General features: G+C 41.3%; 1 protein-coding gene across 3 annotated transcripts in view; it reads left to right on the top strand.

The window, feature by feature from the left end:
* Positions 1–383: 383 nt before the first annotated feature.
* The window catches only part of LOC115472895 (serpin B4-like), a 50,871-nt gene continuing 25,593 nt past the window's right edge, over positions 384–25,661 (top strand). The window contains exons 1-2 of one of the 3 annotated variants that reach the window (XM_030207399.1): positions 384–595; positions 20,802–20,993. In XM_030207399.1, the coding sequence (XP_030063259.1) occupies positions 20,826–20,993 (168 nt within the window). In that variant the 5' untranslated portion in view covers positions 384–595; positions 20,802–20,825. The remainder of the gene's footprint in view (positions 596–20,801; positions 20,994–25,661) is intronic. The other 2 variants (XM_030207389.1, XM_030207409.1) reach the window with 2 other exon arrangements.

Below are 25,661 nucleotides of genomic sequence, written 5' to 3'. Positions count from 1 at the left end.
GACTTCCATTATCAGAGAATACATATATGGTGTAACAGACTCCTGACGCAGGCCAGTTGGGCCGAAACACAGCTGTGTCGAGTCATATCACCCTAATAAATTCATCATTTTTTTATCCTTTGCATTTTGCTTGTGTCGTCTTTTTTCTGATTTTCACATTTTACCTACCATTTCATTTTTTAGTTTTTTCTTTCCTCATCTATTTTTTCTATTTTTTATTTCTTTATTAATTTTGTTCTCGTTTTTGCTTTTTTCTCTTTTTTTTCTCTTTTCCTTTTCCTTTTTTGCGTCATCTTCGCTGTTTTTGATAACTACCAATTAATGTGCATTATTTGACAAATAGTATGTTACTTAATGAACATAACTTATTAATTCTGGACCTAAATGTGTTCAGTCTGGATTTTCATAAAGTCTTTAAGATGGGAAAAGAAATACCCAATGGGATTTGCCTGAGTAACAACAAAATTATCCAGGTTTACCTTGGAAAAGTGCCATTGGGAGTGGACCAAGACAAGCTTTAAATCTCTGTGAACAGGAAAGAGCAGTCAGAGAACAACTAAAGAGACAACCTGCTGCTTTGCTGAGTGAAGGCAAGGTACTGTAAATCATTCCAAAATGTAAAATTCTGTCTTCAAAAGTATTTATTGGTCTTAGGGTGTGCAGTTAATTGCAAGACATGAGAAAGATTATAAAATATAAAGAACCATACATGGACGAAGATGAAATAAGAGTGGGGAACCCCCCTGGATGAGTGTGATTTAAGGCTTTTTAGCAATGTAGACTTACTGAGGCAGGTTCCAGTTCAGCTAGAAATGCAAAAGAGGGACAAGGCTGCTGGGCAAATGAAAACAAATACAAAACAAAAGAAGAGCAATACGTACTAAATTTCAAGTAAAAGTAAGAACTTTATTGAACACATGGAAAACACAAAAATACTTCTTTCTTAATCTAAGGTGATTGACAGAGAAAAATCTGAAGCTATGCACGTTACCAGTCAAGCAGGTGAAAGTATAGTGCGTAGCCATTAAGTTGCAGAATGCTTAAAACACAAAGATGGATGTCAAAACTGCATAAAGCGTATTGGCAAGGGAAACTTATCCTTCTGTTCCAAGTGTATTATAATGTTTGACCTAAAATGTTTAAGAGAACAATGAACAAGAAGAGAAATTGCACTGCAGGAATCAAGAAAAGGTGTGAGGCAAACTCAAGTGCTATATGTACTGCAGTGCAACTGGTTTCTGAACACGTCTACATGTCCATAGTACTTGATCATGGAGGGTGGCCAATCTGACACCAATTTTTTAAAAGGGTTCTAAGGGGTGATCTGGAAAATTACAGACTGGTAAGCCTGAACTCAGTGCTTGGTAAAATAGTGGAAACTATTATAAAGAATAAAATTACAGAGCAGATAGACAAACATGATTTAATGGTACAGAGTCATCATGGATTCAGCCATGGGAAGTCTTGCCTCACCAATCTGCTTCATTTCTTTGAAGGCATGAATAAACATGTTGATAAAGGTGAGCCAGTTGATGTAGTGTGTCTAGATTTTTAGAAAGCTTTTGACAAAGTACCTCATGAGAGACTCCTGAGAAAATTAAGGAGTTGTGGGATAGAATGCAATATCCTTTTGTGGATTAAGAATTGGTTATTGGACAGAAAACAGAGGGTACGGTTAAATGGCCATTTTTCTCAGTGGAGGAGGGTGAATACTGGAGTGCTGCAGGGATCAGTACTGGGACCAGTACTACTTAACGTATTTATAAATGAAATGGAAATTGTAACGACAATTAAGGTGATTAAATTTGCAGATTGCAAGAAGCTATTCAAGGTTGTCAAAATGCATGTGTATTGTGAAAAATTGCAGGAAAACATTAGGAAATTGGGAGACTGGGCACCTAAATAGCAGATGAAATTTAATGTAGACAAATGCAAAGTGATGCACATTGGGAAGAATAATCTGAATCATAGTTACCTGATGCTATGGTCCATTTTAGGAGTTAGCAATCAAGAAAAAGACCTAGGTGTCATTGTAGACAATACACTGAAATCTTCTGCCCAGTGTTTGGTGGCGGCCAAAAAAGCACACAGGATGCTAGAGATTATTAGGAGAGGGATGCAAAATAAGACCAAAAATATTATAATGCCTCTGAGTAACTCCATGGTGTGACCTCACCTTGAGTACTTCATTCAATTCTGGTCACTGTATCTCAAAAAAATATAGTGGAATTAGAAAAGGTTCAAAGAAGAACAATCAAAATGATAGAGGAGATGAAATTACTTCCATACGAGGAAAGGCTAAAGAGGTTAGGGCTCATTAGCTTGGAAAAGAGACTGCTGATGGGGGATATGATGGAGATCCTGAGTGGTGTGGAAAGGGTGGGGGTGAATTGATTTTTCACTCATTCAAAAAGTACAAAGACCAGGGGACACTCAATGAAATTGCATGGAAATACTTTAAAAAAAAATAGGAGAAAATATTTTTTCACTCAATGAATAGTTAATCTCTGGAACTCATTGTCGGAGGATATGGTAATGGTAGTTAACGTATCTGGGTTTAAAAAAGGTTTGGACAAGTGAAATGTCCATAGTCTATTATTGAGATGGACATGGGGGAAACCACTGCTTCCTCTGAGATTAGTGGCATGGAATCGTGCTACCAGTTGGATGGTCCTTTTACAAAGCCAAAATAAAAAGTGGCCATGGGAGTGCGGGCATGTCTTTTGCGCGCACACTGGGCCACTTTTTACCACGGCTGGGAAAAATGCCATTTTTTGGGTAGGGAAATGGGCGTGCGCAAAAATTAAAACCAGCATGCGCCTACATAAGTACATAAGTATTGCCATACTGGGAAAGAGCAAAGGTCCATCAAGCCCAGTATCCTTTTTCCAACTGTGGCCAATCCAGGTCACAAATACCTGGCAAGATCCCAAAAAAGTACAAAACATTTTATGCTGCTTATCCCAGAAATAGTGGATTTTCCCTCCAAGTCCAATTTAATAATGTTCTATGGACTTTTCCTTTAGGAAGCCGTCCAAACCTTTTTAAAACTCTGCTAAGCTAACCACCTTTATCACATTTTCTGGTAAATTCCAGAGTTGAATTACATGTTGAGTGAAGAAAGAGTTCTCCAATTCATTTTAAATTTACTACTTTGTAGCTTCATCGCATGCCCCCTAGTCCTAGTATTTTTGGAAAGCGTAAACAGATGCTTCACGTGTACCCGTTCCACTCCACTCATTATTTTATAGACCTCTATCATATCTCCTCTCAGCCGTCTTTTCTCCAAGCTGAAGTGCCCCAGCCGCTTTAGCCTTTCCTCATAGGTGTAATGATTAGATCTGCCTCACCCATTTGGACAGCAGAAGCCATGGGCTCTCTGTACTATCATAGAAGGAACTGTAAATCCCCTCTAGATACTTAATTATCCCAATTCTGTATCTGCTCATGACAGGCTTACACCGTCAGGCAGTAGCAACCTCCCCAATTAGAAAGGAGCCCAGTATTCAGTAGATAGAGTAATATAGTTTATTAGCATTGTCATCTCACCCAAAGATGGTACAGGCAAGCAGGTATTCATGTGATGGTACAGCAGTACACGGCACATCTCTCTCTCAGGCCTTCTGAAGACTTCTCTTGTAGCCTTCCCTCTCCCTTCTCCTTCACTCACTGCTCTAATATCCCTCAGACTGCTGCTTATATATAATTTTGACTCCTAGTCTCTCTCACCAGGGCTCTTGGTTCTTATCAGTTGATCAGAATGACTTCACATGTTCCCAAATCTTCTTCTAACCCCCACTTTGGATGTTCTCACCCGGGGTGCAGCTGACCCAGTATTATCTCTACATAACCATAGCAACTCTTGCTCATGAGGTCTTGCAGGTGCCAGTCCCAGAGCAAATGCTCCCCCTCCCTTGCCAGCTCAGCACTTGCTACAGTGAAATATAACTGTGTCAACGGTGATCTCTGAGTCTTACAAGCTAGCTCTCTTTTGTATCAGAGAAGATTTTGATTTTAAGAAGCCTAGCTCTTAGCCTGGGCCATTGGCCTGTATTTTACTGAGAGCAAGGGCTAGCAAGGCTAACATATTTCTTCATTCCCCTCTTGCCAAGCCCCCCGGGGGGGCTGGCATACATGACTACTAGTGTGGGTTTGACCATCCTTTCCAGAGGGCTCTTAGAGTCCTGTGGGGGGGAATGTATAGGGATGAGGTGACAGGGGTGCTCTGGCACAATAAGGGACAAGGCCATAGCAAGAGTTAGTATGTGGATATATAATTATATGCTGGATGAAATGCAGCGTTGGGATTCCCCTTTTATCATAGCCAACCCAAGGGGCCTAACTATCTTAGATCTACCCCTCTAGGGCGGAGCTAGACTTGGAAACATGAGAAGTCAATTAAGTCTAGGTACCATACAATGAAATCAATAAGGTTGAGTGTATATGATTGCAATTAGCTAATATATCATGATTACAAGGCTGATGTTGGAAGGCGGGGAAAGAACATTTTCAATCAAAGTTTGACTAATGATCAGCTTCGATTGTGTAAATATAGCTGAAACTGGTGTTAACAGGGAACAAATATTTCATTTTAGCATTTAAAAAGGATTAATATTGGCCAAATAATGAATAACTACTGCAATCTCATGAGCATTATAATTATGAGTGTTGCAAAGGCTAAGCTATGTGTGTCATAGGCCTACATTATATATGAAGGGCCTGCTGCTTAACCTGCAGTAGTTCTATAATTATGAGCAAGATAATAGTTTTGCAATTATGAGCAAGATAATGGAAAAACTCTGAGTGTAATAGATCTAGATCGTATATGAAGGCACTGTTGAGTTATAGTGTTTTTGGAAAATACATAGGAATATAATCTTCTTGTTCCTTTATACAGAATATGAAGCAAATATGTGTTAAAGAAATGAATTGATCTGCTTCACTTTCACTTGATGATTAAGAAATCATCAACAGTAGAAAACAGTCTACTTAGTTACTATTTGAGGTATAGTGATGAAAGGTACAACAGTTAAAAAATGGAGAGAAAACAACCTAAACCTGTCTATACAAATTGGCAAGATGTAACAAACTAGAAAGAAACATATGATAGTTCAATTAAACAGCATAAGCAGAATAAATATCTTCCTTAATAAAAGAGGTGTACTTGCGTTACAGGCATTAATAGGTAAAAATAAATAGCAGTGGTCCTACATTTATGGTGGAAATGTAATTTGTCTTGTACTGAGAGTAGTAACAAGGAGGCTTAAGACAAACCTCTGAACATAGGGAATAATGCACCAGATAACAGTATCAACACCTGATTTAGTAGCTAATTTTGTAGGCTAAGGCAAAAAGGTCTTGTAATGCCTTTATAATGGAACCTATCAGTGTCAGTATTACTGGGAATGTAAGTATAACAATGATTTCTGGCTTTAAATTAATCAAGTACCCCTCTTGACACTCCTACAGCATTTATAGAGAGGTACGGCACCTGTTAAACTGTATATGGAGTAAAGTTTATAAATTTCAACATATATATTTCCAATTTTCCAGACAAAGAACCAAGGATGCCACCCACTTTGACCAATGTTGTAAGTGACATACCAAAAATATACAGGTTCTCTGTTAGAGGGTCTGATTATTGGATGTATACACTGTCCAATTTTAATTTGTCCACATCCTTGGAAAATTTTAAAGTTATCAAACATGGACCTACTAGATCCAGTAGCCCATGTATCAAATAAAGGGTAACACAAGATATCAAATTTAGTTAAAAGGGTCCTAGTTAGGATCATCATCCATTCCAGGATCCCAATTTAGGGGGTGAGTGGGACCGGCACCATTCAGAGGCTTATTAAAGTGAGCACCAGCCATTCAATAGCCAGGCAGGTGTAATGCAAGGAGTATGATATGTAAAGTCAAAAGAAAAGTCAAAAGAAAAAGGAAATGAAAACGGTAACAGAATTCAAACATGCATGGGATAAGCATAAAGGAATCCTGTGCAGAAGGAATGGATCCTCAGGAGCTTAGTCAAGATCGGGAGGCAAGGCTGGTGGTTGGGAGGCCGGGATAGTGCTGGGCAGACTTATACAGTCTGTGCCAGAGCTGGTGGTGGGAAGCGGAACTGGTGGTTGGGAGGCAGGGATAGTGCTGGGCAGACTTATACGGTCTGTGCCAGAGTCGGTGGTTGGGAGGCGGGGCTGGTGGTTGGGAGGCGGGGATAGTGCTGGGCAGACTTATACGGTCTGTGCCAGAGCCGGTGGTGGGAGGCGGGGCTGGTGGTTGGGAGGCGGGGATAGTGCTGGGCAGACTTATACGGTCTGTGCCCTGAAGAACACAGGTACAAATCAAAGTAGGGTATACACAAAAATCAGCACATATGAGTTATCTTGTGGGCAGACTGGATGGACCGTGCAGGTCTTTTTCTGCTGTCATCTACTATGTTAAACTATGTTAAAATAATAAAACAAAACAAATGATGATTCGTAAAATTAAATAGAATTTAAAAAAAATTAAAAAGGGCAAGTAATGATTAGATATAGGGTTTCAATTAAAACAGGGTAAGTCTACTGTTGGGGTACCTAGGGTGGATTCCTGTGATTATTACTATGTACACTGAAGAAACCTGTGAGTCTTTTCAAATGTATAGTAGATTAGTCACAAATAATATAGGTACAACAAGTCCCAACACAGTTTTTTTTAAGTACAGAGTACAGTGTCCTCTTGTAGGTAGTTGGACTTGCATCACCCGGTTCCACTCAAAAGATGGCAAGTGCAGTAGCGGGCTTGCTTTGATGGGCAAAGTTCCGTTCAGGTGAGGTGATTTCTTCCTGTAAGGTAACGTCTGTAGTTGTCAGATGCTCGGTCATTGGAGTGAGAAATTTTGGAAAGTATTCTTTTAGTCCATCAACTTGAAGTGGGGGCGAAGGCTGCAGAACCAGTGGTAACTGCTGAGCTGGTGGGGATGGCTTGAAAGGGACTGAATCAGGAGCCTTGTAGATGTGGATGTCTTTTAGGTGGACTCAGGAAGTGTGGTCTTGCAACTTGACCAATTTGGAAGGGTCCTAAATAAATAGGGGTGTAGTACTTCCGGTGAACCAAATCTCCAACTTTGAGAGCTTTTGGATAACCGGTGGCAGTGAAATATAACTGTGTCAAAGGTGATCTCTGATTCTTACAAACTAGCTCTCTTTTGTATCAGAGATGATTTTGATTTTAAGAAGCCTAGCTCTTAGCCTGGGCCATTGGCCTGTATTTTACTGAGAGCAAGGGCTAGCAAGGCTAACATATTTCTTCATAGGGAAGTCGTCCCATCCCATTTATCATTTTCTTCACCCTTCTCTGCACCTTTTCTAATTCCACTCTATCTTTTATTTATGGCCTGAACCCTTACTGCCAGCCATTGACTTAGCAGTAAGGGCTCACGTGCTACCACACAGTAACCATGCGGTACGTGCCAATGTGGCCATGCTGCCGATTACTGCTGGGAACTCCCCCGTGGTAGAACATAGAAAAAAATATTTTGTACTTTGGGATTCGGTGCATACCAAACTCAGAATTACCCCAGCAGTAATGCCAATTTGGTGCTCTCTACCCATGTGTTAGCCCTCCCACCTTGTAAAAGGGCCCCTGGGTTTCTGCCAGGTACTTGTGACCTGGATTGGCTATTGCTGGAAGCAGGATACTAGGCTAGATGGACCATTGGTTTGATCCAATATGGCTGTTCTTATGTTCTTATTAAATGTGCAGTAGTTATTGTTGATGCCTGACTTATCACTTTGTGTTCCAGTATTAATAATTAAAAGACTTTTTAACCTGCTCTAAGAGAGGAGTTTGCTGTCCTCCATCACTTTTAATAGAGAGTGAACACAATGGATGTTCTTTTTTAGAATATCATGCAAAATATTGCTTAGATATTCATAGCATGTGATCAGTATATGGATTGCAAAGTTCTAATCATGAGTCTTGAACAAAAGAATGGAACCGGACTAAAAATATCTAAAATAGCCCCACTCGATTCGATCGTGATTTTAATAATTCCAAAATTATTCCTTCAGCTGTTCAATACACTATGATATTGCTTGACAATGAAAATTTATATCAAGTAGATATTGGGGCTCATTTTCAAAAACATAACAACATCCAAAAAATGACACAAAGTGGCAGATGGACTTTTTTTGCCAAAACATCCAAATTGCTATGTTCAAAATCCATTTTTAAGTCAGTTTGTATGCAATACTTCCAAATCACAAAGGGGGGGTACATAAGTACATAAGTAGTGCCATACTGGGAAAGACCAAAGGTCCATCTAGCCCAGCATCCTGTCACCGACAGTGGCCAATCCAGGTCAAGGGCACCTGGCACGCTCCCCAAACGTAAAAACATTCCAGACAAGTTATACCTAAAAATGAGGAATTTTTCCAGTCCATTTAATAGCGGTCTATGGACTTGTCCTTTAGGAATCTATCTAACCCCTTTTTAAACTCCGTCAAGCTAACCGCCCGTACCACGTTCTCCGGCAATGAATTCCAGAGTCTAATTACACGTTGGGTGAAGAAAAATTTTCTCCGATTCGTTTTAAATTTACCACACTGTAGCTTCAACTCATGCCCTCTAGTCCTAGTATTTTTGGATAGCGTGAACAGTCGCTTCACATCCACCCGATCCGTTCCACTCATTATTTTATACACTTCTATCATATCTCCCCTCAGCCGTCTCTTCTCCAAGCTGAAAAGCCCTAGCCTTCTCAGCCTCTCTTCATAGGAAAGTCGTCCCATCCCCACTATCATTTTCGTCGCCCTTCGCTGTACCTTTTCCAATTCTACTATATCTTTTTTGAGATACGGAGACCAGTACTGAACACAATACTCCAGGTGCGGTCGCACCATGGAGCGATACAACGGCATTATAACATCCGCACACCTGGACTCCATACCCTTCTTAATAACACCCAACATTCTATTCGCTTTCCTAGCCGCAGCAGCACACTGAGCAGAAGGTTTCAGCGTATCATCGACGACGACACCCAGATCCCTTTCTTGATCCGTAACTCCTAACGCGGAACCTTGCAAGACGTAGCTATAATTCGGGTTCCTCTTACCCACATGCATCACTTTGCACTTGTCAACATTGAACTTCATCTGCCACTTGCACGCCCATTCTCCCAGTCTCGCAAGGTCCTCCTGTAATCGTTCACATTCCTCCTGCGACTTGACGACCCTGAATAATTTTGTGTCATCGGCGAATTAATTACCTCACTAGTTATTCCCATCTCTAGGTCATTTATAAATACATTAAAAAGCAACGGACCCAGCACAGACCCCTGCGGGACCCCACTAACTACCCTCCTCCACTGAGAATACTGGCCACGCAATCCTACTCTCTGCTTCCTATCTTTCAACCAGTTCTTAATCCATAATAATACCCTACCTCCGATTCCATGACTCTGCAATTTCTTCAGGAGTCTTTCGTGCGGCACTTTGTCAAACGCCTTCTGAAAATCCAGATATACAATATCAACCGGCTCCCCATTGTCCACATGTTTGCTTACCCCCTCAAAAAAATGCATTAGATTGGTGAGGCAAGACTTCCCTTCACTAAATCCGTGCTGACTTTGTCTCATCAGTCCATGTTTTTGTATATGCTCTGCAATTTTATTCTTAATAATAGCCTCCACCATCTTGCCCGGCACCGGGTCTGCGTGATAAAAGCAGGATTTGAGTGTTCCTAAAACGTGGATATTTTTCTGCCATATGTTTCAATGATGACAAAGTCATAAAAAAATTGCCCTAAATGACTACTGGAGGGATGAAGGCATGACCCTCTCCTACCCCCCAAAGATGTGAAAGAAACAGTACATAGTAGCCTCTATTAAAGCTTCAGATGTTATGACCAATTTTATTAGAGTAGCAAGCAGGTCCCTGGAGTAGCCTAGTGGTTATTGCAATGCACTACAGAGAAGGGAATCCAGGTCCATATCCCACTCTAAATTGTGGTGGAGAGTGTGAGCCCTCCAAAGCCCACCAAAAACCTACTGTACCCAAATATACGTGACATCTGCAGACATAGGGGCTATTATAATGGTATATAGTAGGATACAGTAGGTTTTTGGTGGTATTCGAAGGGCTCACCATAGAATAAAAGGGGGCAATGGTGAAATGTGTACCTGGGACCTTGTATGTGAAGTTCATTGCAGTGCCCCCTAGGGTGCCTCACTGCTCTGCTAGGATGTCTGTGTGGCCATTCTACTAAGAATTCTGCTCCCCCCCCCCCCCCCAATTCATCCCAATGACTTATTTTGTGTGTGTGCGTATATTGCCCTTGGATGTTTTTTCTTTTTCTAAAATGGTCCAGAAAAATAGACGTACTGAGCACAAAAACATCTAGCAAATGACCATTTTCGAAAGAAAAGTTGGATGTTTTTCTGGTTTGAAAATGGCCATGTTCGCTACTGGATTTTTGGATGTTTTCAGCAAAAAGTTCAAAATCAGATTTAGACATCATACTGAAAATGCCCCTCCACATTATATACATAATTATCCCTCATTTGAGATCACTTAGGCATGTGAGTTTTTGCTGAGTTTGTTCCTTTATCAAACAGATGAAAAAATAGGCACCTTTTGTATGTTTCACCAAGGTACTCTGTAGTAGAATGAACCTTATATCAATTAGCATAAAAGGTGATTTCTTTATGATACTCAGGGCCCTGTTTACTAAGACATGTTGTAGGCATGCAAAAGTTTGCATGCCTATACCGTGGCTGAGTAATTAGGGTCCTCAGTAAGCTGTAGAGATCTGAAAACCTGAGAGAGATTGGAGTAACTCAAAAAAATATCCCAAATAGTAAATGCTCTCCTGTCTGCTGTGGAATAAATACATAAAAGAAAAAAAACATAAAACCCCATTTATACAAAAAAAAAAGAGAAGAAATAAAAAAGCCAGTCCACCAACCTGCAAAATCTGTTCCTTCCTAGATGTTTAGCAACACTGGGAAAAATCTGAACCTAGACAGACAGACAACCATAAATATATCTTTATTCTTAATGTGGAGTAATAACTGGTTAAAAGAAGAAAACAGAGAGTAGGGTTTAATGGTCAGTATTCTCAATGGAGAAGGGTAGTCAGTGGGGTTCCCTAGGGATTTGTGCTGGGACCACTGCTTTTTGACATATTTATAAATGATCTAGAAATGGGAATAACAGTGGCTGTTGTCCATTTATCTTTTCTGTTCTCTACTGTCTTGTTCTATTCCTCACTACACCTGTCTCTGATATGGTGATCTTTCCCTTTCATCTTCTTCCTCTTTTTTTTTCTTTTTTGTCTCTGTCCATTCAAATTCCATCCTCTTTCTCACCCTTCTCTTTCTTTTTTCTTTACACCTATCAACTTTCCATCTCCTTCTCTCACCCCTAGCTCTCCCATTTTCCATCTCACTCCTTCCCCAGCTTCCTCTTTCCTTCTGTCTTTCATCTACTCCCTGTTACCTCATTTCTACTCTTCCTATAGCCTCCCTCTCCTCCCTTCACTTTTGTAGCCCAGCATCTTCTCTTCCTTCACCCTTGTAACTTGACATCTTCATGTCCTTTCCCTTCTGTACCCCAGTATCTTCCAATCCAATCTCTCTTCTCTCCTGCTCCCCTGTGGTCCTGCATCTCTCTCTCTCTCCTTTTCTGCTCCCCTCCCCAATGACCCAGCATCTCTGCCTTTATTCCCTTCTTTCTGCCCAGGATCCAACATCTATTCCTCTTTCTTCCTTCCTGCCATCCTGCCCAGCAGCTGTCCCTTCTTCTTTCCACCGCTGGGTCAAATATCTCTCCCTCACTCTTTCCTCCCTGCCATCTGTTGTCCAGTATCTCTGCCTCCCTGCTCTCTACCCCTAGATCCAACATATCTCCCTCTCTTTTCCCTCCCTCTATCCTATTGTCCATAATCTTTCTGTCATTCTTTTCTATCCCCAGGCCTGTCATCTTTTCCTCCAGTCCCCTCCTCCAGTCTAGCATTTCCTCTTCTCTCTCAGCTCTCCTCCCCCATCTTTTCTTTACAAAGGTCACTGGCATTGACAGCATCTGTGATATAATGTTTCCCTCTGGCACCTTCTGCACACGTGGAAACAGGAAGTTGCATCAGAGGGGGAAAGATGCAGCAGAGGAAAAGCTCTAGGGCCAGCAGTGACCCCAGTGAAGAAAAAATATGTTTTAAGATAGACTGGTCAATTGGAGGGGGATTGACAGAGATGTCACACTGCAGGGAAAGGGAAGAGATGCTTACCCTTGGTGCTGGGGCCCCCTGTATTTTGGGAACCATGGCACCTGCCCTGTTTGTTCCCTCCCCCCAACACCAGCTCTGGCACGCTGCTTCCCTCCTCATATCCTGAAGAAAACAGAAGGCCTGTGCTAAAGGGAGAACTGACGGGGGGGGGGGGGGATTTTCAATACAGAAGTTACAAAATTCTTAAATATATCAATCAGTGGTACTGTAGGCATACACAGAAAATTCAAAAGATGTAAATTCATTTTCCTCATACTATTTCCTTGGGCCTCTAATTTCCTGTGCAGAACACCAGAATCCTGTGCAACCACTTGCAACCTGCTGTATCGCCATCCTTGACTCATGCTGAACACCAACTTTTCTGAATACTAGTGTAACAGGTCAAATAAAAGCCTATATTTTAGGTGCAACCCTCCCTTTCATACTAGCCATAGAACTGATGTACACACCACCATCTAGATTACTAAAAAAAAAAATGCATACAAATTAGAGTATACTATCATGTTTGAACATCACTGTGTGCCTTGCTCAGACTTCCCACCTTCAAACTACCCAGTATTGTATTTAGAGGCCCAGGTTAATGGCCAGCACATAGCCAGAATATTGGCATTTATGCACATATGTACATACATATATGCATATATGCAGTGTTCCCAAGTTACTTTGTAAAAATTATATGTTATACTTAATATTTACTTGTTTAATAAAAGGAACAAGTTAGGTTACTGTGAAAAGCAATACATTATAGGTATTAGTTACTTGTAACTTTGTAAAAGTAATATATTACAGTTACTAGTTGCTTGTTTAATAAAAGTAATGAGTTGTTACTTTGTAAAAATAATATATCACAGTTACTATAAGTTGTTACTCTGAAGAGTAATAAATTATAGGTACTAGTACTAGTTCCTTTATAAAAGTTATATATTACAGTTAAAAGTTACTTGTTTACTAAAAGTAGTAATTTAAGTTACTGTGACTATTGGGCTCATTTTCAAAAGAGAAAAATGTCCAAGAAGTGGCATAAATCTGCATTTGGACGTTTTTCTCACAAAAATGTTCAAATTGGTATTTCCAAAACCAATTTTTAGACGTTTTTCTATCAGGTCTGTCAGAAGTGCATTCAAATCACAAGGGGGCACGTGAGGGGCATGTTAAAGGTGGGACTTGGGGGAGTTCCTAACACTTTGATGTTTTTCAATCATAATGGAATAGAACAAAACTGTCCAAGACTAAAACTAAGTCGTTTTGAGCTAGACCTGTTTTTATAACAAATAAGGCACAAAAGGGAGCCATAAATGACCAGATGATCACTGGAGTGAATCAGGGGTGACTTCCCCTTACTCCCCCAGTGGTCACTAACTCCCTCCCACTCCCAAAATGTGATTCAAGACATTACTTGCCAGTCTCTATGCCAACCTCAGATGTTATACTCAGGTCCAATAGAACAGCATACAGGTCCCTGGAATAGTCCAGTGGTGGGTGCAGTGCACTGCAGACAGGTGGACCCAGGCCCATACCTCTCTAAACCTGTTACACTTGTGGAGGAATCTGTGAACCCTCCAAAACTCACCAGAAACCCACAGTACCCACATATAGGTGCCCCCTTCATCCATAAGGGATATGGTAGTGGTGTAAAGTTGGGGGTAGTGAGTTTTGGGTGGGCTTTTGGGGGCTCAGTAGAAAAGATAAGGGAGAAATGATGAGATGTGTACTTGGGTGCATTTTATGAAGTCCACTGCAGTGCCCCCTAGGGTGTCTTATTGCTTTCCTGGGATGTCTGGGGGACCAGTCTACTAAAAATGCTGGCTCCTCCTACATCCCAATGGCTTGATTTTGTGCGTTTTGCACTTGGATGTTTTTGGTTTGAAAATGGACCAAAAAAACAAAACGTCTAAATCACAAAAACTTGCATTTTCAAAAACAAAAGATAGACGTTTTTCTTTTTTGAAAATGACCTTCTTTCCTATTCAGATTTTGGGCGTTTTTTGCAAAACGTCCAAAGTCGGACTTAGACATTATATCGAAAATGCCCCTCTATGTAAAGTAATGAGACATTATATTACTCATATATGGAAAAAGTAATGATTAGAGTTATTTCATTAGATTTGCACGAAAGTAATCGTTACAATTACTTGTTGCTGTTAAAAGTAATATATTACCAGCAATATGTTACTTAGGAATATATCACTGCCAACACTGCATATATGCCTATATTCTGATTATTTACATGTATTCTTGACACCTTAAAATAGGCACCTATTGAGGTAGATATTGATGACAATTATGCAGTCAGCAGTGGGGCCAACCATGTAATTGCTTTTTTGTAAAATATATCCAGGCTACTTTAGTGGCTAACGTTGGACATACAGTGGGGGAAATAAGTATTTGATCCCTTGCTGATTTTGTAAGTTTGCCCACTGACAAAGACATGAGCAGCCCATAATTGAAGGGTAGGTTATTGGTAACAGTGAGAGATAGCACATCACAAATTAAATCCGTAAAATCACATTGTGGAAAGTATATGAATTTATTTGCATTCTACAGAGGGAAATAAGTATTTGATCCCCCACCAACCAGTAAGAGATCTGGCCCCTACAGACCAGGTAGATGCTCCAAATCAACTCGTTACCTGCATGACAGACAGCTGTCGGCAATGGTCACCTGTATGAAAGACACCTGTCCACAGACTCAGTGAATCAGTCAGACTCTAACCTCTACAAAATGGCCAAGAGCAAGGAGCTGTCTAAGGATGTCAGGGACAAGATCATACACCTGCACAAGGCTGGAATGGGCTACAAAACCATCAGTAAGACGCTGGGCGAGAAGGAGACAACTGTTGGTGCCATAGTAAGAAAATGGAAGAAGTACAAAATGACTGTCAATCGACAAAGATCTGGGGCTCCACGCAAAATCTCACCTCGTGGGGTATCCTTGATCATGAGGAAGGTTAGAAATCAGCCTACAACTACAAGGGGGGAACTTGTCAATGATCTCAAGGCAGCTGGGACCACTGTCACCACGAAAACCATTGGTAACACATTACGACATAACGGATTGCAATCCTGCAGTGCCCGCAAGGTCCCCCTGCTCCGGAAGGCACATGTGACGGCCCGTCTGAAGTTTGCCAGTGAACACCTGGATGATGCCGAGAGTGATTGGGAGAAGGTGCTGTGGTCAGATGAGACAAAAATTGAGCTCTTTGGCATGAACTCAACTCGCCGTGTTTGGAGGAAGAGAAATGCTGCCTATGACCCAAAGAACACCGTCCCCACTGTCAAGCATGGAGGTGGAAATGTTATGTTTTGGGGGTGTTTCTCTGCTAAGGGCACAGGACTATTTCACCGCATCAATGGGAGAATGGATGGGGCCATGTACCGTACAATTCTGAGTGACAACCTCCTTCCCTCCGCCAGGGCCTTAAAAATGGGTCGTGGCTGGGTCTTCCAGCACGACAATGACCCAAAACATACAGCCAAGGCAACAAAGGAGTGGCTCAGGAAGAAGCACATTAGGGTCATGGAGTGGCCTAGCCAGTCACCAGACCTTAATCCCATTGAAAACTTATGGAGGGAGCTGAAGCTGCGAGTTGCCAAGCGACAGCCCAGAACTCTTAATGATTTAGAGATGATCTGCAAAGAGGAGTGGACCAAAATTCCTCCTGACATGTGTGCAAACCTCATCATCAACTACAGAAGACGTCTGACCACTGTGCTTGCCAACAAGGGTTTTGCCACCAAGTATTAGGTCTTGTTTGCCAGAGGGATCAAATACTTATTTCCCTCTGCAGAATGCAAATAAATTCATATACTTTCCAAAATGTGATTTTCCGGATTTAATTTGTGATGTGCTATCTCTCACTGTTACCAATAACCTACCCTTCAATTATGGGCTGCTCATGTCTTTGTCAGTGGGCAAACTTACAAAATCAGCAAGGGATCAAATACTTATTTCCCCCACTGTATAAATCATTATTCTTCCAGCTCTAGAAAGTTTTCTTGTCATGATTCTCTCAATTCAATATTTTGTAATGATTCTGTGTATGATTTAATTTATTATTTGTATTTAGAACTTTATGTATGTTTGGATATTGTATGTGTTTTTATATTGTAAGCTGCCTAGTGGTAGGCAGGGAATACATTTTTAAAAAATAAATAATACATAAATTGGTAAGAAAGGAATCAGGATTTGGGATATTTTGCAGGCAGCACCACTTAGACATCTAACAGATTGCACTGCTGAATGTAGGAATAATTTGAAAACAGCTAGATTATATATTTCAAATTATGGGGCCCTTTCATTAAACAGTGGTAATGGGCTTATCATGTCCTAAAGTGGGATGTTTTTACTGCAGCAGTAAAAAAAAAAAAAGGGGGGGTATTTAGGAGTCGCTAAATGTCCCTGTGTTAATTGCACATCAACCAGTTAGCAAATGGTAATATGAGCGCATTAGCTGGTTAGCACTTCCATGCCCACTCTCTGCCCATGACACAGTCCCTCAAAAAATAATGAATAAAATTGTATACTGTAATGTCACACTGTTAATCCGGACGTGAGCCCTTGAGCCCAGGCCGAGGCCTAGTATAGGATTTTGGCCAAGGCCTAGGGTAGACTGAACAGGCCCTACACACCACCCCAGCTACCAAGCCCTGCACACTCACAACAGCCAACAGGTACCACCAGAAAGTGGGAGATAGATCATTGAGGTGGGCCTCATGGCCGATCGGGAACCCACTCACACAGAGACCAAGCAAGCGGGCCTCACGGCCGACCAAGAACTGAGTCACACTCTGGGAAGGGAAAAAAAAACAACAAGGGTTCCACAAGGAACTGGGCCACAAGCAATGCACACAATGCAGGGTAGAGCCACAAAGGAAAGGATGAGAGGAAGAAGCCTCTAAAGGTATACAAGGCTGTGCCACAGGCGAACAAGAATACAGGAAGCCCCAAAAAGAAACACTCTAGGCTTATACAACACAGCACTCAAGGAAAAAGGAAACCAACTATAGAAATACACTCTAGGCTGAACCACTCAGCACACAAAGGAACTAGGCTGTACCTAGAGCATACAACAATACTTGGAGCCCCCACAAGGGAACACACTAGGCTGATTATATAGTATACAAAGGGAAAGGGAGAACTACCTAAGGAATACACACTAGGCTGAACCATTCAGCATACAAGGGAACTAGGCTGTACCTACAGCATACAATGATACCGGGAGCCCCCACAAGGGAATACACTAAGCTGACTATACAGTATACAAAGGAAAAGGGAGAACTACCTGAGGAATACACAAAGCTGGCCCCACAACCCCCCCAAGGGAAAAAAAAATGGAACTGCTGAAGGGAAAAAAAACAGGGCAGAGCTACTCAACAGACAAAGATAAAGGGGAGAGTAAGCAAACAGAGGAAGCTGCCTTGATACATACAGACCAGAAAAGGAACGCTGCTCCCCATACACAGGAGACAGCTACAGCAAACAAAGAGAACTAAATCAAACAAACAAGAGCAAAATACAAGGCCAGGGAGCAGAGCAGAAGCTCAGCACAACAAAGGGAACACCAAGGGAGAGAAAGTTAAACAAACAAACTGAAACGACTCAAGGCACAAGCTTACCCCAGACAACACTATGTTACAGCAGGAGAAAGCAAACCAGGTGTGGGGAGTGAGGCAATCAGGCTCATGCTGGGAATAGCCATCACACACACACACACACACAGAATAAGCAAGCACGAGGAGAAAGGCTAAACTCCAACGTGAACACAAGCGCCCAAGCACAGGCTGGTTTCAGCAAAGCAATCAGAGCAATCAATGCCAAAGCAATGATTGCATGGGAAAGGCAGGCTTAAATGGATCAGGCTTCTGACATCTGCTGGCTCAACTCCTGATAAGCCAATCAGGAGTGAGTCCCAAACATTCCCCTGCCTATTAAGCAGAATTGTAACACACACCAAGGTGTGTCAAGGTGTGTATTGCCAGGTCTGCTCCCTCTTACACTTCCTTTTGAAGGAGTCAGGAAAAATCCCCTTGACCCAGATCCTGCTCCATTCCAGGATTTCCAACTCTCCAGTTTAGATATTCACACAGCAACCAGGTTCCAAAACATAAAGGATTTCTATTCAGACAAACAATTAGATTCCATAAGCAAAGTTCAATCTCCAAAACACATCACAAGTCCCCCTGACATGCTGTTCAGGATTCAAAGAAAAAATAAACCCAAAAGAATTCATGCAAACAAAGAAACAAACAAAAAACACAGGAAGGGTTTTACTTTTCTTCCTTAACCATGCTTGAAGTTTGAATCCATAGCAGTTCATAAGTTTCTCATAATCTGAACCAGCATTTCCAGGACACAGCCTAAAGCTGTGCCCTTAATGAACCTCTCTCTGATAGGAGATTTCCCAACCTGATCAGAACCATAGCCTAGGACTGCCCCACAAAAGTCTCGCACCTTCAACATGGCTGACCCAGACCCCCCTCTCTCACTTCAGGCTGGTCAGTCCCTGTCACATGACAGCATTTCCCCAGTGAGGACCGAATATCAGTTCTTTCTCCCAGCCGCAGGCTAGGACCACTCAGGAACAGTCTCTGCAGCCTTCACATGGCTGAACAGTCACAGGCCAGGACTGCCCCATGAACTGTCTCTGCATGCTTCACATGGCTGACCTTGACCCCCTTTCATTCTCTTAAGGCAGGTCAGTCCATGTCTCATACCAGCATTTCCCAGGTGAGGACCAGACACCAATTCTTTCCCTTCTCTCACTAACCAGGTACTGCATTAACTTTAGGGTCCTCTTCACCTGGGTTAGGTAGCCCGTTTATTCCTTGCAGCCAGTTGCTCTCCTTCTCCTGTCTCCTTCACAGCAGGCTTTTTCCCTTGGCATCTTCCCCAAGAGAAATGGCCACACCCGTTTGCAAGCCTCACTTTGGTTTCCAGGGTCTACTGCTTACTGAGTCAGAAGCATAGGCTGGATTTAAGTCCTGGCATGTCTCTAAGGACTGACTCCTTTTCCTCCAGGAAAGCACCACGGGTGTGAAGCGCCTCCCTTCTTGTGGCCATGCCAGGTTTACTCCCTTCCGGGGTTCTGTGTCTTTCCCGAGAAAGACATCACTAAGCACTACTTGGAAGGGTTTAGAACCTGGGGGATGAGCCCTCTCGATAATTCTGCTTGCCCCTTTCCTACTTTAAGCCTTCCAGGGATGCCCAGCCAGCTATCCAGGTAAATTGTTCTTCCTTTATATTAGTATATTTAGGGGCAATAAGATATGAAAAGAACAGGGAGACCAGGAGAGTGTCTCATATATCACATTACGCAATTATCATGCACAAATAGGGAAATTACAACAGGATGCTTTAGCACTTCCTGTGGCAAGCCTTTTTCAGCATGCTAAGCCAGCATTAGGGCTTAGTGTGCCTTAGTAAAAAGCCGCTTATATGTGCGCAGGACAAACTCATTTCCATTGGTTTGTATTTTTAACTGATATTGGACTTTTTTTTTTGTGTTATATACCTTTGTTTAAAAAAAAATGTTAATGGAAATTTTTTAAGTGCACCAAGTGTAATTTGTAGGGTAACATGGGTTAAATTGATTTGATACACACTAAAGGGCCCTTGTTCTATGTGGCAGCCAAAATTTGACTTATTGAGTGTTAATGCTGGACTTTCCTGTGCGCTAAGCCCAGATTAACCACAGCAATATATGAAGGATTTTTTTTGCAGGTCCCACATTAATTTTTCCATTAGCTTGGAGGACTTGCGAAATAATAATGTGGGAGCACTTATCATCTCACATATATACAGTATAGTGCACCTAGCAATCTGCTCCAAAATCCAAGGGTATTCTGTAACAATGTGTGTGTAACTTCATTGGCTTAATAAGCCAATCAGCATTGTTAACAGCACTTAACAAGCAATAATAGACACTAATTGGCAATAATTTGAATTTACGCGCAGAAATCCCTAAGCATATTCTGTAATGCACTTTGCCTAAAGTTTAATGTATGCAGGCAAAAAGGAGCATGGTTATGGGTGGGGAAATGGGCTTTTTGTGGGCATTCCATCATTTACACACGTTATTATAGAATTTGGCTATCTGCATCTATATCTACATGCCGGGATTTACGCCACATTTTCATTGGTGTAAATGGAGGGGCATAGTTTTAGGCACTAGGATATCAAGCATATTCTATATACTGCACCTAAATCTAGGCACTGCTTATAGAATACACTTTGGAAGGTTTTCCATGCGGATTTTCTAGGCGCCTTATATAGAATCTGGCCCTATCCCATTCCCCACCTATGCCACACTCTTCCCATGTTTTGTATTAGGCTGTTTCCCCATGTTAAGCAATGTTGGCACTTAACATAGATTTGTAAAGGGGCAACTAATTTTTTTTAAAAGCATGCTAACAAAATGAATGCATACTTACAAATGCACATCCTTAGTACTGACTTATAAGGTACATTATCTAAACAGCATTTTCCATGTGTATTATTCTCTTACCCTCTCTAATTATTTTTCTTTTCCTTCATAGGATTTTACTGATTCTTATTTCACAATGGGCGCCCTCATCTCAGCAAATGCTTCATTCACTTTTGACCTTTACAAACAACTGAATAAAACTAGAAAGGATCAAAATGTCTTTATTTCTCCTCTGGGAATCTCATCTACATTAGCCACAGTGTTAATAGGAGCCAAAGGAAAAACAGCAGCCCAGATGGAAAAGGTATGGTAAATCTGAACTAAATAAATTGGGCCCGATATGCAGCTGGCATTAAACCCAGATATTCAATGCAGGGCCATATTCGGTAAGTGGCATTGAATACCTGGGTTTATTTTGACCACCATAAAGTTAACCAGCTGTGCCAATATTCAGCGCTAGCTTGTTAACGTTTTAGCAGTTAAACATAGGCTTGCTACTTAAGTGGCCTATTTTGACTGCTCAACATATCCAGTTTGGCACTGTCACACGATATAGCTGGTTAGTGGCTATCCACTAACTGGGATATTCAGCAGGAGATAACCAGTTATCTCCTGCTGAATATCCACAGTTAGGCACTTAAACCCTATTTAACCGGCCAGGAGCTTTTTTTGACCATTTAATTAAGTTTTTTTTTTTTTTTTTTTTTTGGGGGGGTGGGGGGGGGGGGGGGGGGGGTTAATATCAATACCTGAAGTTTTCTTTTAGTAAAAGATTTAATGAGAAGTTTTCAAGTTCATCAATCATTTGTTTTTCAGGATGTTCACAATGAGGGCTCCTGAAATGTATCTGCAGATATGTTTATGTTTATTAAACCATGTGGAGGTTCATTTTCAAAACACGTGATTTCATATGTTACGATTTAACTGTGTAAGTCTATATGCTTTGAAAATGAGCACTTTGATATACTGCTTAGCTAATCAAAAAAATCAAAGCAATTTACAATAAAACTTAAAATCACAAAAACAAATTAGAAAGACACTCCAGTTTAAGATAGTAAAGTCTACCATTCAACCTAAAGAATTAAGCTAAAAACAGCACCTCATTCTAAGCAGACATTTCCAGAAGAAATCAGCTTTCATCACTCTGCAAAGTTATATGACAGCTTTAAAAAATATGTTTTTAGTTGAAGCTTGAGTAATGTAATGTGGTAGCCGTGTTAGTCCACTTTTAAAGTTAATAAAAAGTGAGTGGAGGAGTGGCCTACTGGTTAGGGTGGTGGACCTTGGTCCTGAGGAACTGAGTTCAATTCCCACTTCAGGCATAGGTAGCTCCTTGTGACTCTGGGCAAGTCACTTAACCCTCCTTTGCCCCAGGTACAAATAAGTACCTGTATACAATATGTAAGTAACATTGAGCCTGCCATGAGTGGGAAAGCACAGGGTACAAATTTAACAAGAAATAAATCAAAACATAGAAAAGAAAATAAGATGATTCCTTTTTTATTGGACTAACAATACATTTTTTTATTAGCTTTTGAAAGTAACTCATCTTCTTCAGATTGAAATTTTTTTTATATATAGACTACACTAAGAAGGTACATATACGTATTGTGACACATGTGAGGGGTTATGTAGATCCAGGAACCGGAACTCCGGACCCAGGCACTGGAGAGGCAGGCGTGGATGGGAACAATGGAGGGACTACCAGTCCTAGCATCCTCGGAAAGGATCACCTGAATGCTCACAAAAGGCTAGCCAGCACTGCAATGCCTCAGGCTCCCAGAGGAGGCCACTAGACTCACTCAGAGAAGGTGAACCAGACTACAACTCCCAGGTTCTTAGGGGAGATGAACCGGAAGCCTTTGAGCAAGCTCAGGATAAAGATTGGGAGCAGCTGAAGAGGAGAGAGAGGCAGGTGGAACCTATGGAGTGGCTGCCTGAGGAGGTAATTGCAGAGGTCAAAGATGTTAGTAGAGGGGCGGGGGTGGAGCCCATGGATATTTCTGCTTTAGCCCAGGTAAAAAGGGGGCAGTCTAAGGGCCTGCTAGCAACCCTGATGAACCACTTAATGCAATACATTGAGAAGAAGGCCCAGAGGAGTATTTGAGCGGGTTCCCTGGAGAGGTAGCTTTCACCTGGCCTTGAGCTCAAGCGTGACCTTGGGGAGGATACCAGGAATTATTGACTGGTATGAATGGGATGGGGTCCCCTTTCCTCAGGTTGCTCTGAGGGGAGGGTTTTCTTGGTTTGAGTGGGTAGCGCAAAGCGGAACATTTTTGCTGAATTAACTTTGAGGGAACTTTTTGGTGAAAGAACTCTGGGGATTTTTGTGAATTAACTTTTTGGTGAAAGAACTCTGGGGATTTTTTTGCTGAATGAACTTTGGGAACTTTTATTTTTTTGGCCGGGCAAAGTGTTGGAACTTTTTGCCCGGGGTTAAAGGACTTGGACTGTGGGGCTGAGGGCTACGTTTGGGCCTGATGGAAAGAGTTTGTTTTGTTTTTCTTTTCTGTTGTAAAGTGGAAACTGGAAGCGTGCTGTGGCTAGGTACCAAGCCCGGGGAGGCATATAGCCCAGGGAAGAGACTACTCGTAATAAAATACAAGAATTTATCTCTGACTGGTTTGCTGCTGTTAAATTGCCAAGTAATTAAGTATTGCCTAGAGAACCTGGCGTGGACTTGTGCCCCAGCCTGGGGTGGACAAAGTACAGCCTAGCGGCGTGGGAAGTGCTCACAGTATATATGTTAGATGTGAGCACTTTCACCAGCCATAGAGCTGGTGTAAATGCTGATGCCTAGATCTGGGAGATATGGATGTAACTATAGTATTTTATAAGTTATGCAAATAAGTGCAAAACTACACTCTATCGAAAATATTTGTGTAGTTACAGAATAGTACATAGTAGATTATTTTCACTTATATGCATATGCAAATATATATGCAGGTAAATAACGAATACTGGCACCTAAATTTAGGTGGCTCCTTATATAATTCCCCATAGTGCCAGCCCAGAATACTGCGACCCTTTTGATTTTTGGAATTTCTAAATATGAGCATATCACTCCAATTTTGTTATGGTTACATTGGTTACCAGTATAGGCTTGTTCAATCTGCAAGTTATATATACTAACCTACCATATTTTGCATGGTTTATCACCTATTATATGAATGGTCTGGTTAATCTATCAGCTTGAAATGCTTTTCATACTGTAAGAGACTATTTAAAGTTGTATTTTCCATCCTGTAAGAAAGTAGTATACAAATTTGTACATTCATTCTGTTTTACTTATCAAATGACTCTCTCCCAATAGAAATATGATCTCAAGGCAGTTTTGTCATTTTTTGTGCACAAAACAAACAGCTTCATACAAGACACCACAGACTTTATGAATAAATTGAAAAATATCAAGCAATTACCACCAAACACCCTTCTTGTCACGATGGATGTAGAATCACTATACAGCAACATTCCCCATGTGGATGGCATAGCTGCATGTGGGAAACTCCTAAAAACATCCACACTGGACCATCAATACTCACCAGAAACTATTACAAAATTAATCAAATTTATTTTAACTCACAACTACTTCTGCTTTAACAATGGTATCTATCTACAAATAATGGGCACTGCGATGGGCACCAGGACAGCACCCCAATATGCCAACCTTTTTATGGCTGAGCTGGAAGAGACATTTCTGAACACATACCAGACCAAACCTCTAAAATACTACCGGTACATCGATGACATTTTTATGATTTGGACGGAGGGGGAAGAAACTCTGAAACAATTTTACTATTCCTTCAATACATACCATCCTACAATCAGATTCAAAATTGACTACTCCCCAGAAAAAGTCAATTTTTTGGACACCACGGTCTCAATCAGTGATAGCTATATACAAACATCTATATACAAGAAACCCACAGACAGATGCAGCTACCACCACAACTCCAGCTTCCACCCTTCACATACAAAGAGATCCATTATTTAAAGCCAAGCCACAAGATACCACCATATCTGCTCTGACCCAAGGGACAGAGACAGACATCTTGAAATCCTGACTGCATCCTTCGAACGGAAAGGCTATAACCCGAAAATAATCTAAAAAAATATTGCCTCCTCCCTCAAAACACCCAGGCAAAAACCTGCTACAGTACAAAGAAAAAAAAAGCCACAGACAGAATCCCCCTTATTGTGACATACAATGCAGAGTTGGAAAAATTAAGAAAAATCATAAAAGATCTTCAGCCTGTACTCCAAGGGGATGAATTACTGAAAGAGATATTCCCAGCCCTACCAATGCTGGCCTTCCGACAGCCACCCAACTTAAAACACCCGCTAATCAGAAGTAAACTCCCAACACAGACTGACAAAGAAGAGAAGGGCACACATCCCTGCAATATACCCAGCTGCAAGCTATGTCAAAACATTTCACAGGACCCCACAGTTATTCACAAAGGAAAATATTCAACATAAAGGAATCTTTCACATGCTCATCTTCCAATGTGGTATATATCATTCAGTGTAAAAAATGTAACGAAGGATGCTATATTGGAGAAACAGGCCAGATGCTAAAGACAAGATTTAATTTACTAGACATCACATGAAGAATGCTGGTGCCTGCCAGGTTCCCACCCCTGTGGGGCAGCACTTTACAAAACCAGATCACTGTACTAGTGATTTCATAGTAAGAATCCTGAAAGGTAACTTTAAAACAATACAGGAACGTAAGACCTTTGAAGTCAGAATGATTGAATATTTTGACACCCAACAGACAGGACTTAACAGGGATCTGGGTTTTCTAGCCCATTATAAACCATAAAGGTGTATTGCTCTTTTTATCACCCTCATCTCACCTATCCACCCCCATCTTGTTAGACTATCATTGAAATGCTTTGATGTTCCCATGCATACCTCCTACCCACCTCCACCCTGTTAGACTGTCAATGAAATCCTTGGATGTTTCACT

This window comes from Microcaecilia unicolor, chromosome 1 (assembly GCF_901765095.1).
Source record: "Microcaecilia unicolor chromosome 1, aMicUni1.1, whole genome shotgun sequence".
Lineage (NCBI taxonomy): Eukaryota > Metazoa > Chordata > Amphibia > Gymnophiona > Siphonopidae > Microcaecilia > Microcaecilia unicolor.
The sequence above is the reverse complement of the archived record's forward strand: the minus strand, read 5'-3'. Positions and strand labels throughout refer to the sequence as shown.